This window comes from Solanum tuberosum, unplaced genomic scaffold, assembly GCF_000226075.1.
Source record: "Solanum tuberosum cultivar DM 1-3 516 R44 unplaced genomic scaffold, SolTub_3.0 scf00013, whole genome shotgun sequence".
NCBI lineage: Eukaryota > Viridiplantae > Streptophyta > Magnoliopsida > Solanales > Solanaceae > Solanum > Solanum tuberosum.
Window position 1 is genome coordinate 1,545,168 of NW_006238940.1, and position 14,700 is coordinate 1,559,867.

Here is a 14,700-nt window from a genome sequence, read left to right on the forward strand (position 1 = left end):
CACGAGGAATATGGTTTAGACTTGAACTTAACTCACAATTATCTCTTTTTAGTCAAACTATTTCCGAAAAAAGTAAATAGAGGGGCTTTTGTAAAGAAAGTAACAGATTGTTGATTTGAATCAATAAGTAACAAGTAAGTAAGATTAACAATTTGAGAAATAAATATAAGATGGAAACTAGGGTATGTGTGTTCTCCACAAGCTTTTAATGCAGTAATCCTAATAATAGTAATCCTCTCCTAGTATTTAACATGCAAGGCCGGTAAGTTATGTATCCCTAAGTGACTAGTATTCATCGTAGGAACTTTCACTTGCGATTTGGTAAATCTACGAATGTGTGCTTTACTAACCCTTACCTTTACCCCAGATTAGTCATTGTATCAATTTAGTTGGTTTTTCACCCTCACTTCGATTGATTAAAGTCAAACTATTAGATACCAATGAATTCTTAACTAAATATATGTTGTTTAATCCTTTTCTCATTCGTTACCCCCTTGGTAAGGCAAGTAGGAACGAGGCGAGTTCTAACATTGGCCACCGTTAAAAAGACTTCTAAATGAAAGGATTAACAATACATGCATAAACAATATTCAAGAATTACTTAGTGAGGGGGTCTATGCCACACACCTCACTACCTCCGATAGTGGGAACCAGTCCCAAGATGATTCTCCGGCTTCTGTCTCTGAGTTGGAGAATGACCAGTTGTTACAGGTCAGGAGAGCGAAGCTACACTCTAAATCGATGAACGATCCATCTAAGATCCCAGTGCCTACTCCTCCTCCTACTCCTCCTCCTCCTCCTCCTCCTCCTCCAACTGTTGCCCCAGCATAGACAGAAGCCTCGGCACCACCAGTTCATGGTCCCCTTCCCCGGTGACTCAACCAACTAGAGACCGAGGGTTTGAGGACCATATTAGAAGAGAAGAGATTTTCTACCAACAGTGTGGTGGACAGATATCCAGAGGTGTGGAACACTCTACTGTTCTATAAGTTTGAGGTTTTCACCAAACCCCGAGGCCCATACATTCCTACTTGGGTCTGGGAGTTCTATTCAGCCTACAGAGAGCTGGTGTCGAAGAGAAAGAAGAAAGCAAGTGCCTTCAAACCAGTTGACTTTGTGGTTGTTCGGGGAAAGAAGGGCAAGTGTAGATGCTTTGATATAAATGAAGTCCTTGGGTGCTCTACGGACTTTATGCATGACTAGATTGATCTAGTACAAAAGAAGAATTTAGAGGACCTTAAGGGTTGGTTGGCACTCCTCCTCTCCGATGTCACCCCGAGGTGGATTGAGGCAAGTGCACGTATTGAGAAGAAGGACCTGAACATTGTTGTCAGATACTAGTTCAGGTTCATAAGCAGCACCATTATGCCATCCCAGAACGAATCCATTGTCCGCCATCCGAAGGCAACATGTCTTGGTTCTATTATAGCTAGGAAGAGGTTGCATTTGGGGTTGCTGATTGAGAAGGAGATGTCCATGAGGTCCAAATAGAGACAGACCTCTTTTCCTTTCCCTGTACTAATTACTGAGTTTTGTAGACGAGCTCGTGTTCCGAGAGATGAGAATACGGATGTGGATGTGACACCCACTTCTTCTACTGGCATCAGGCGTATTGAGGCTGAGTATTTGCGGGATGAGACTTACAGGAGGAGGGCAACACTGGTGGATACATCCCCTGAGGTTGAAGTTGATATATTGCTGACAGAGGCAATTGTGCCCTCTCAGGTTAGTGGCCCCTCAGGTACTTCTGGCCTTTCTGTTTCTGATGCTCTTGGTTCTTCTACTGCACCCCTTCCACTACTTTTGTTGTTGTTGCTGCCTCTAGGCCCCCAATCACCCAGACCATTCTATACAAGATGAGCCATCTGGCTCATTCAGCTAATGTACGCGCCTCCTGGGCTGATAGAGCAGGCCCATTACTACTGCTTTAGCCCCCATTAGGGCTGAGTTGAGGGAGCAGCGAACGTTGATTGAGAGCCACAAGTTGGCATTGGATTCCCTTACAGTCAGAGTTGAGGCATGTGAGTAGAGTCATGGTGCTGCTGATGTTGTTACAGCCTTGAAGGCAGATATTACTGGGTTGAAGAAGGATGTTGACCAGCTTAAGTCCACTGATTTGACTATATTGTTTGGAATGAAGGAGATTCCCAGCATACCGAGTGTTGATGTTCCGGCTAGTTCTGAGGTTTCTTTGGCTATTACCGGAGATGAGGTTAGAGCTGATGACGCTAAGGGTGAGTTCGAGGTAGAGATAGATGGGGAGTAGCTCGGTGTTCGAGAGAAGACTGTGTACGAGTATTTGGCTGACTTAGATGGTGCCATGTTTGAGACCACTAGGCAGGCATCGCTCCGAGACACCTCTATGGTGTGCTCCAGTGGAGCCAAGGATGATGAGATACCGGGCACTAATGCCCAGACAGAAGGGGTTGCCGATATGCAGACTACACCCCAGTCCTAGCCTGACAGGATGATCTTTTTGCCTCCTTCTCTATTATTTTTAGATTGTTTCTGTTTTATTTGCATTTGAGGACAACTGCTTATTTTTGTTGGCGGGGTGAGGTATTGCCACACCTACCTCTATTGGGCTACTTTTGTGAATATTGGCTTATTTTTTGTTGTGTTTTTATGAATATTGAAGTATATTGGTGTTTATATATATATATATATATATATATATTGGTTGTTGAGATATTGTGGTCCATTATTTTTAATATATAAATGGTTTTGACCAATTTTAAAATTTTTGCCACCTCTTTTGTGTGTGATTGTAGTTGTTCTCTTGCAAATTTGAGTATCGGTTGTGGTCAATACCGATGACTTGAATAGTGCTTTTGATTGTACGACATGAATGTGCAGCTACGATGAGGCAAACTGAGTTACATAGGCAATATGTGAACTGTTAGCATCTTGTTGTGACTAGCCGATTGTCGATTAAGTCTCTTGTGATGAACATTGCACGCTAGCTAGAAAGTGTGGAGTCTTGTTTGAATTGTATTGATTGCCTTGTGTGGTGAGGTTGTTTTGAATGTTTTTCTTGATGACACCTAGAATTTACCCCGTTGGTATGATTGATTGATTGAAACATGCGATTGAAATGATCTTAGGCAAACGTTTTGAAGAGTGAAACAAATTGATAATATACCTCTTTGTCGCCACCTTGTGAGAAGTGTGAACCTTGTTTGGCACCTTTTAAGTCTATCCTTTTCTTTGGAATAAACTTGAACAATTTTGACCTCTTTGTCCCATTACCCATAACCTTCATGAAGTATTAGTTCATTTGAATAGCCAACTTAGGTCAAAAGCCTAAGTTGGGGGTGTGGCAAAAAAGGAGGAAAGTCAAGAAGTGTGAAAAATTTCCCCTTGATGGATAAAGTGTGTGAAAGAAGCAAAAGAAATGGGGTATCCGGTGAGTCATGTTTAGTTGAATAATGAGGTGGATTATGAACATGTTTGAATGTGAAAGAGAAGGAGAAAATGTGATTTTCAGGCCATACTTCATGAAGGTAGAAGCCACTAAGCCTGAATGACCATACATTTACACTCAGCCCCATTACAAGCCTGAAAAAGACCTTGGTGATCTTGAGTGAGCTGAAACGAATGTTGATTGGACGATAAGTGCAAGCCTATTGGTAGAGTCATGCATGTGTTCATCTTTTTTAGCGTGAGACTTGCATTTGATTCCGAAATATTAAATTGTTGAGAAATTTTGTATGAACTATGGAATCATCATTGTTGTGAGGGCATTTGAATACTTTTGTTGAGCTTGAACTTGCATTTGAAGCAAGCATTGTGAGCTTGAGTATACTTGATTATGGTGAGTTACAATTTGAAACTTTGAGTGCACAGTTGAACATTGTATGTGTAGTTTGAACCTTTTGTGTGCATTTGTGTTGAGTCTTAAGTAGCACTGTTTGTAGACATCCTTATTGAACTGATTGATCTTGAGTTTTACTTGAGGACAAGCAAAAGTTTAAGTTGGGGGTGTTGTTGAGTTTGAGATTTCGACTCATTTAGGGATTTGTTTTCATGATTTAAGTGTCCTCAAATGCCTAATTTATGCTCTAAACTGCCTCAGATGCAGGAGAGCTATTGGATGACCCATCTACTTGCAAGGAGACTTGTTAGGACTCTTTTCTACCTGACTAATTATCGCCAGAAGCACGTCGACTCCGAAAGGAAGCTCCCGAGAGGGAAAGAGAAGAAAAGAACCATTTGCAGCAACAAACGTTAAGGAGAAAGGCAAGGACATTGTCGGGCAAAAAAGAGCGAAAAAGCTGAAGATGTTGAAGAAAGGCGGTCTTGGTGATCGCCAAGACCACTCAGCGAGCCACCGAGTGGCTCGTTAGCTCGCCTAAAGTTCCAGCGTACCAGCCCTGGGAAGAACCTACTTGGCGACAGAAATGGACAGTCGGTGGATCGTCGACTGACTCGGCGACATCAACCTTGATCGTCTAAAGTCACAGAACCCTGAAGTATAATGGCCAATGCAAATCGGTGATGGAATGGAGAAAAGGGCGGATCGCCGACCTGGTTGGCGAGGAGCGACTTACTCCGCCTAATGGACCTGAAGGCCAAAAATTAGAAAACTATAAATTGAAATTTAAAAAGAAGAGAAGGAGTTCTGATTCCAGAGTTCTTAGAGTTTTGGTTTTCTTTGTGTTTTTGAGTTCCCACCGGAGACTTTGAAGCTTTTGAGATTTAATTTTAAGGAATTTCAATTGGGTTTTTGAACTAATTCAATTTGGAGCATTGTAGAGACTTGGAAACTTTTACCCAGCTCATGGCTAATATAGTTGGTAATTGTTTCTCTTTTTATGATGTGTAGCTGAAACCCCAATTCTTGGGGTGTGATCATGTGATTATTGGCTTAATTAGCTTATGAGTATTGTTATTTACTGATTTAAATGCTTAATTGAAGTGAGTTTAATCGATTATTGTGTATTAATCTATAAATTGTAGTTGCAAATGCAATTCTAACTTAGAGTTTTGGGCTTGCTTGAGAAAGAGGTTTTAGAACTAAGGTTTTAGATTAATCATTGTAGTTATTGGGTTGATGTGGGTTCAGCTCGAGAGAATGAATCCTAAGATCGATTCTACCTATCTACCTCGAGAGAGTAGATAAATTAAGGTTTTGGATTGTTCTTAGTGTAAAGCTTGTCGAGGTTCAAGAGGACTCACTTGAATCATAATAGTTGTTCGAGAGAAAGCTATTGGACCTATAGTCTAGCCTACCTACTAAGATTTGACAATCGTTAGTAAATTTCAATTACCCATATAGTGAGATTAGCCTATAATCAATCACATCCCAAGCATTCCTCTCAATATTGTTGAAACCCCCTGTTTCGTATTTGTTTTAGTTGTTAATTGACAAACCTATTCCCCCATGTGACATTTGTTGTCACCCCTTTCAATTTAACTAAATGTTTACGATAATTTCTATTCCTACCGCCAATTAGATTACATTTGTAACTTGGTCACCGAATTTGAACTTGTACTGCTCCATGTCGGTTAGATCTCAATTGTTCGTTGGGTTTTATACTAGATGATGATCGTCCACACCAAGTACTGAATGAGGTGTGGTTGAACGCTTATCAGTGACATATTTGGAAAAAGATCCATTAACAGGATTTGGTGCTACCAACCACTATCTAATAACTTAAGACAGAGAGGAGTAGTTAACTTAAGGCTTTTAATGGATGAACCAATTAATTCGATACTCAAGTACTTGAGAAGGACTTAGGGTGATATTCTCATAATTGGGAGAGGCTTTAAGAGATTTATAGATTTGTCGGTTTTGTACAATGCACACCTGAATGAATGAATAGTACAGCATTTATTGGAGTTTCGATATTTGAGAATTGTAACCCTAGTTCATCTTCTCTATTGATAAAATCCAAGTAGTTAAAGTAGTTCGGTAAAAACCCCAATTCCCCAATAATAGTTACTTTCGTGAATCTCAATAACAAATTATAAGCAAATTCTAGTATGCTCTCGGTAAGATTTGACCTCAACCTAGTTAGGTTATTGCATTTTGCATCGACTATTTTAACACCGTAAAAAGGATGTAAGTTATGCGACATCACACACTAGTCAACTTACCTGCACATTAGTCAAATAGGCAAAGTATAATGAATTATGAAAAACTAAAAGATAAAAGAAGAAGATTTTTTATTGATTCGGATCACCAATGTGGTGTCTAGTCCAGTCTCCTTGTGTTAGAAGGTTTCCTTTAGAGCTTGAATGAGCTTTGACTGTACAGATTGTGTTGTTGTCGCTTGATCTAGACCATTCCAGATTTTTTTATGGCTACAATCTTTACTTGTATAACTCACACTTCGCTTTTATTTAGTGCCCACTAGAATATTCCCAACGAATACATTATTTACTGCACGATAAAAGAGTGAATATATCTCTTGTTCAAGTAAAGTTGCACACTTTGTTCCCTTGATCTTCATCTTCTTTTATAAGTTGTGTTTGCTTGTGACTGCGGCTTCATTGCATTAATTTTGGACTGGAAGCCTTGATTGTTGCTGAGTTGGTGATTTTGTTGAAAAATTTCTTGAGATCAACTTGCTCCACAGGCAGAGTCAACACCACTGAGCAAAAAAGAGTTGTATCTTGTACAAACAATAATTAAAAGTACAAACAAAACAAATTGACGTACTGAAATATTTATAGGAGACACTAGAACAAACCTATGCAAAGCCTAAAATGATTATAAAATCATAAGTTAACTGTATGAAAAAGGAAATGTGCAAAAAAAATTGTTTCACAAACTAACTAGCCACAATTGACAATGGACAGATGGCGAAGAAAACTTTTTTACATGGTTTGATTCTATTTCATGTATGTACTTCATTCGGTTGCTACCCCTGCATCCACTTTGGAATTGTTGACTTGGGGTCTTTTTCTCTTTTTGATGATGAATTTGTTGATCTTTTTTCACTGAGGTGTGGCCTTGTAGACTCCATTTTGAAGTTCATTCCTCCACAAAATCCTAATTTTGCATGTCACTCAACCTTGACTCCCAAAGTCATGGAGTCCTAATGGTTATTGGCTGATGGAATAGACTCTTCACTTTTTGCATACTCCGTTTCAAGTGAGGATGGCGTGGAGTTATGGTGTTTAGTTGGTGATGGTGTGGACTCATGTGTACTCACTTTAGGTGAGGAAGTTGTGGAGTCATGGTGTTTCTTTGGTGATGGAGTCGACTCATGTGTACTCATTTTAGGTGAGGAAGTTGTGGAGTCATGTTGTTTCTTTGGTGATGGAGTTAACTCATGTGTACTCATTTTGGGTGAGGAAGCTGTGGAGTCATGGTGTTCTTTTGGTGATATCGTAGACTCGTGTGTACACATTTTAGGTGAGGAAGTTGTGGAGTCATGGTGTTTTTTCGGTGATGGAGTCGACTCATGTGTACTCATTTTGGGTGAGGAAGTTGTGGAGTCATGTTGGTTTTTGGGTAATGGTGTAGACTCATGTGTACCTATTTTGGGTGAGGTAGCCATGGAGTCATGGTGTTTCTTTGGTAGAGTAAGCTCATGTGTACTCATTTTGGGTGAGGAAGCTGTGGAGTCATGGTGTTCTTTTGGGGATATTGTAGACTCGTGTGTACACATTTTAGGTGAGGAAGTTGTGGAGTCATGGTGTTTTTTCGGTGATGGAGTCGACTCATGTGTACTCATTTTGGGTGAGGAAGCTGTGGAGTCATGGTGTTTTTTGGGTGATGGTGTAGACTCATTAGTTTCATGTGTATCCATTTCAGGTGAGGAAGATTTTTTATGTTTCATGGGTGAGAGGGTAGACTCTTCACTTTTGGATGAGAAAACTGTGAGGTCCTGAGGTGACTTAGAAGATTCTTGCACTTTAGTTTTGCTAGTTGGTTCTACAATATCCACTGATTTGGTAGGTGACTCTGCTTTGGCGGGCGTAGCTGTAAGGTCATGCTGAATCTTGGGTGAGTCTGGAGACGTCTCATTCTTATGAAGCGAGTCCTTACCATCATGATCGTCATTCTTGGTGGATACATCAGTGCCCTCGTCTTTTTGTTCTATTAACTCTGGATTGACCTCTATCTTTTTCTCGACCTCCAACGGTCCAAGCTTTGCATCAATATTCTTAATTGCAGTTGTTAATGATCTTGCATCACGAGCAGCTGCTAATCGTCCACCTGATGTTGCCTGTTTATGAGAATAAAAGAATATATCACCTGATGTTGCCTGTTTACTATTATTATTCTCATTATCTAACAAGTAATACAACAAGATCCCAGAAGTTGGCCAAATGATCATGAATTTCGCAACAACAAAAAGATAGCTGAAATGTATTTCCTCTTGAATTGAGTTGAACCCCCTTGGCCTCTTCATGCATGTATTTATTTTTTTATATTTCAAGCCCCCTTAGTGAAAATCCTAGCTCCTCTACTACCCACCCTTCTTCATAGATCCACCCATAGAATCTAACAAACTGACAACATAAAGTCACTTGAATCATTGGATGCTAGAAAAAGTGTAAGTTGCACAAACCATTTCATAACATACCTGTTCCAATTGTTCAGCCCTTTTCTTAAGAGCTTCTGAAGATGCTTCCTTGTAAATAAGTTTTAAAATGTAGACCAAGTGAGATTGGAGATTCTCTTTACGGTGTTCGTCTGCTTTGCATTGGGGAACAGTCGATTGGCAACCAACGGGATAAAAGGGACAATTGACAAGCTTCATTGTACAAATAGTTATACAATGCCGGTCCATTTCACGTCTCATGAGCATTTCTGGGCACTTCTGCTCACACTGAAGTATTTTGAAAGGACACTCCGAATCATGCTGTTCAAGTTGAGCTGCACTAAATCTTGCATTACAACCGTCATTTTCACAGTGTATTTCCCTGAAACCACACGAAAAGACATGTCTTGCAAGCTCTTCTTCGGACTTAAACTTCATATTGCAGTGAAAGGTGTTTTTGAAATCAACGTTTCGAATCACTGTTTGTGCTACGGTTTCCCTCCTCGCCATCAACCAAAAGCCATTTATCTCCATTTCTTGTACAAAATCATCTATTCTATCCTCTCTTCTTTCACTTAGCATCCAACCTGAAACCTTGCTAAAAAAATTTCTCTTCGACTGACCAAAATCATCAATAAAATCCGAAATGTTATCATAAGGGTTGTCCGACACAATGGTTTCTGTTCCACCTTCTAACACAACAGATTCAGCAACAAATGTCTCGCTTCTCTGGATAAGATAGTCCACCATTTCTCTTCTGATATCAACAGCCATAGAAGCAGGGCTCTTGAATAAACCACCAGTCGTGTTGTCAACACAAGCGGAGGCTAATCCTGTAAGGAATTCCTGTGCTACCTTTCGAACCATTTGTGCATCAAATAGATTACAAGAAAAGAGAGGACCCTCCTCTTTTACTTCTTCGAGATTTGTTGGTTTCATATCCCCTTCATTTTTAGGGGGATCCATGTTTGAAGAAGCTTCCAACATATCTGAAGAGACAATTAACTGCATTACAGTAATCAGGATAAATGTTATTCCATTGTGCATCAATAATCAATACAACAAAAATCATACCAACTTAAATAGCGTGATAGGCTGATCTTGACTCGTGAAAGAAATAACATTCAACAACCAGTTTTTTTTGTAATTTTTAGCTTCAGAAAAATTGTTTCTGCTTTCAATTAACAGCAGAACGTGCATTAGTTCAAGAAATAACAAAAATTCATATGTTTGTGCAAAGCACTTAGTACTTTCCCTATTTTCCAACCTCCAAACAAACACAAGTTGAGGTAAATGCGAAGCATTCAATCTAAAAGGATTATCTCCTAAGCTTGGCCTTCCACGAGATAAAGCGGAATCCTTGAAAGCAATAGGAGTTACTAATCCTTGTCTGAGGCTTTCTTTCCTCAAAAGTACACGTTTTCACTTAACCCTCGAATATATAATTGTCCTCAAATGAAAACAAAATCAAGCTTCACATACAAAATATAAAACTAAGTGATCGTTGAACCTGAAGTAGTAATCCAACTATCAATCTTACCTCCTATGATAACCAATATCGATATTAGTACAATGAAACACACACATTATCTTACATTAAGAATTTAGACATAACTAACACATAAAGGGAAAAAATCCATCTGAATCAAGACACTGAGTTCAGAATCTAAGCAAATTACTGAATCCCTATTCAAACCAAGAAACAATCAAAGGAATCACTACAACAAAAACATTTTTTATCGGCAGTAAATATGTACATTAACAAAGAGTGCTATAGTTAATTGTCATCGGATTAGGCTTTAGGTACATATATAAAGAGTGTTAATTGCCGCTAAAACTACATATTTAGTTGCAATTAAGCTATTATCGTTAATTAATTGATATTAAATATCAGTTTTGATATAGTGAATGCCTCCAATTTTAGAGCAATTGTGAAATGACAATTAAAGAATCACACATAAAATCCAAAACAGAACATAGAAACAGAGAGAAAGATCACCTCTAACTTGTATGGAATAAGCTTGGAAGTTGGATCAAATGTAAAATGGATAGGAAATATACAAACCTAGAATCCAAAATCACATTTTTAGAGAAAGTCAAAATGCAGATAAAAAGAAGAAGCAAAAAAAAAAATACGTAAAAAGAAAAACAATAAATTTGAGGGGAAAACAAAATAAAGTAGGTAGTGAATATTTGAGTGGTTTTGCATCTTTGTCTCCTCAATGGAACTGAATAATTTTCTACAAAATTAATTACTCTAACCGATAAAACCGTCCCTCCATCATAACCTCTTCTCTATCTATATTAGGATCCAGCTCCTCTCAATTTCTCTTCTCTCTATTTTCCCCAAGTTCCTACTTAGATGTATGACACTTGTATTATTTAAATATCAATGGTGCATAATTTTAAGTAATCAAATACCTTAATCATGATTAAAAGGATATATATTACCATTTAAATCTATCTAATTATTGCTATCAAAAAACCATCTCACAATTTTTTCGCACCATAGTTCAAATCATTTTCGTTATCTATAGTTTTTCCATTCACACAAAAAAAATGTTTCTTCATAGACTAAATTTCTGTCAATTTAAAATAAACATTTAAATAAGCTATTTTATGAAGAAAAAATATTGTAAATCATAAAATAGAATTTTTAGCATTCAAATATTAAATAATAAGTATTAAAAATTACTTTGCCATAAAATATCAAAGAAAACTAAAAGTTATACTAACTTTTTCCAAAAAATAGATAGAATTTATTTTTAAAAAACAAAATGTCTATAGATTTGATCGTGACTCAAGTTGTTAAACTATAGAAAAACTCTTTTTATATCAAAATTTTAATGCTATTTAATTGAAGTAAATCCATTTTTTTCTCAAAAATTTGGAAAATGAATATTTTCTTACTAAAGTTGGAAATCTTAAATATTTTTTTTAATCATGGTTAATTAGTATACTTCTTTGATTAAGACAATTAATCAATCCACACCTTTAATATTTCAGTAACATAGGTGTCGTACATCTAAGTAGGAACTTGGAGAAAACGGAGAGAAGAGAAATCGAGAAGAGCCAAATCCTCTATATTACAACTAAGTTTAAATGCACATTAAGATGTATATTCAGATTTACAAGTCTGAACTTGAATACAGGGCCGTCTTAACCACTAGGTCACTAAAGTCATCGCTTGGGCCCCTTTTTTTTTTTTTTTAAATGTACTTATACTGTTGTAAATCATTTTGGTGGTTAAATGGATGACCATAACTCCTTGGTTAATTCCCTCCTTTATGAGTAGTAATGTTGTTGATAATGTGATCAAATGGATGACCATAACTCCTAGGTTAATTTCATCCTTTATTGGTAGTAATGTTGTTGATAATATGGTTAATTGGATGACCATAACTCCTAGTTTTATTTCCTCCTTAATGTGTAGTAATTCTCAAGGTTTAATGTAATGTTTATGACACCCTTTGGTATTCCTCAATGTAATCCTAGAAATAGAGGTGTTGAGAATAATTTTGAAAGAACACTTGAAAGAAAGAAAGTGATCTTATATTGTTTCTCTTGTGTTATATTCTTCTTGTCTTCCTTTTTATATTGTTCTTTTGTTCTTAAGTTTCACAATACGTTATCAGCACGAAGTCTCAAGGTTGAACAACATTTCTTGTGAGGTATCCATTTATAATCTAATATTAAAATTATTAAATTGTGGCTATACTTTTTCTACTTTACATGTTATTTATAATTGAATGAAAAAAAAAGGCTAACCATTTATCGATTTTGCGAAGAGAAGATGAAGGTCATTGTTTTGTGAAAAAATATGAATGGACTACAAATTCAAGTGTTTTCTGTTCTCAATGAAAAAAGTGAATTATCTATACTATTGATTAATTTTTAATGAAAAGACTTTATCTAACAATTTTACTAAAAGTTATTTTTGTTATTTGTGAGGCATAATTTTAATTTAGATTGTATGCTAATTTTACTTTGATGAAAATAAGTTTTGCTACTTAATTATTTACTCATTGTCTATTTTACTCTAATTTAAATATTTTCTATGATAGTTTTTATCATGTCGAATTTATCAAAGCTTGAGTTCGTGGCACTTGACATTTTGGAAATAATTACTTGTCATGGGTACTCGATGCTGAAATTCACCTTGACGCTAAAGGTCTTGGTGCCACTATTACCAATGGTAATACAGCGCGAGTCAGGACAAAGCAAAGGCAATGATTTTCCTTCGTCATCATCTGGATGAAGGATTGAAGGTTGAATACCTTACGGTGAAAGATCCACTTGAATTGTGGACTGGTTTGAAGGAAAGGTATGACCACCATAAGGCAACGGTATTACCAAGGGCTCGTTATGAATGGATTCACTTGAATTACAAGATTTTAAAACTATATGTGAATATAATTCTGTTGTATACAAAACTACTTCCCAATTGAAATTATGTGGGGAAGATATAAAAGATGAGGACATGTTGGAAAAGACTTTCACAACTTTTCATGCCTCAACTTTGGTATTACAGCAGCAATACCGTGAAAGGGGATTCAAAAACCATTCTGAGTTGATTTCATACCTTCTTGTGGTTGAGAAACATAATACTCTTTTATTGAAAAACCATGAGGCCCGTCCCACGAGAACTGTTCCGTTACCGGAAGCAAATGAGGTTGAAGCACATGGCCAGTCTGAAAGAAGACAAAATAAAAATCAGGGCCAAAATAATGTGCATGGATGTGGCAATGGCAGAGGACGATATTAATAATCATCGTGGTGGTGGTCGCCACAAAAGGGAGAACAATATGGGTTCTCAAAGCAATCCTTCAAGAGGCAATTGTCATCGTTGTGGCATGAAAGGGCATTGGAAGAATGAATGTTGAGCATTTTGTTAGGCTTTATCAAGATTCCTTGAAAAGAAAAGGAAATAAAAATGGTGCATCTTCTTCTAATGCTCGAGTGGAGTCACACTTGACTTATAAAAATAATGTCAAGGCAGGGCCTTCACAAAAATATGATGACATTATTGAAGCAAATTTGGCTTTAAAAGATGATGATTTTGATGACCTTGATGATATTACTCATTTGGAAGTTGAAGACTTCTTTGGAGATCAAAACTAATGTTTGATCATTTGATTGGGGAAAATAATTATGTTATTTTATTTGTGTACTTTTAATTGTTATGTTTTTCCTTATGTTGTTTTTATATTCAGAAAAAAAAGTAATTTTATTTTCTTGCATAGTTATTGTTTTTTCATATTTCTTATGATGTACTTTTATTTTATAAAGATAAATAAAATTCCTCAATCTTCAATTGGTTCAAGATGAGTAATGGAGATATGTGTCTTCTTGATAGTGCTACAACTCACACTATTTTAAGAGAAAGGAAATATTTCTCTAATTTGATTATGGAAAAGGCTTATGTTAATACAATATCTGGTAGTGCAAAAGTAATTGAGGGCTCTGGAAGAGTGGCCTTACTACTACCTAGGGGAACGATATTAAATATTAAAAATACGTCGTACTGTAGTAAGTCTCAAAGAAACTTATTAAGTTTCAAGGTTATTCGCTAAAATGGCTATCATGTTAAGACAGCCAATGAAGGAAAGGTTGAATACCTTTATATTACTACAGTAAAATTGGAGTAAAAATATGTGCATGAAAAATTACCCGCATTTTCTTCTGGATTGTACCATACAAGTATTAGTATGGTTGAATCACATGCCATAGTAAACAAAGGGTTTACTAATCCTAATGATTTTATCATTTGGCATGACCGGTTGGGCTATCCAGGTTATAATATGATGTGCAAAATTATTGAGAATTCACATGGGCATACTTTGAAGAATCAGAAAATTCTTCAATCAAAGAAATTCTCTTGTTCTACTTGTTCTCAAGGAAAGTTGGTTATTAAACCATCAACAACTAAGGTTGGGATTGAATCCCCTGCATTTCTGGAACGTATACAGGATGATATATGTGGGCCAATTCACCCTTCATGTGGGCCATTTAAATATTATATGGTCTTGATATATGTATCTACAAGATGGACACATGTGTGCTTATTATCAACTTGCAATATGGCTTTGCGAGGTTGTTGCCTCAAATAATAAGATTAAGAGCACAATTTTCAGATTATACAATAAAGACAATTCGTCTTGATAATGCTGGTGAGTTTACATCGCAGGCCTTTAATGATTAT

At 36.8% G+C, this 14,700-nt stretch overlaps 1 protein-coding gene across 1 annotated transcript; it reads right to left on the reverse strand.

Annotated features, from left to right (window-relative positions):
* Positions 1 to 6,789: 6,789 nt before the first annotated feature.
* On the reverse strand, positions 6,790 to 9,464 carry LOC102586205 (serine/arginine repetitive matrix protein 1-like). The gene is made up of 2 exons (XM_015314199.1): positions 8,541 to 9,464; positions 6,790 to 8,180 (listed from the first exon to the last, which is right to left on the reverse strand). Exons 1-2 carry the CDS (start codon positions 9,462 to 9,464, stop codon positions 7,044 to 7,046), a joined length of 2,061 nt encoding a protein of 686 aa, XP_015169685.1. The 3' UTR covers positions 6,790 to 7,043.
* Positions 9,465 to 14,700: the final 5,236 nt, after the last annotated feature.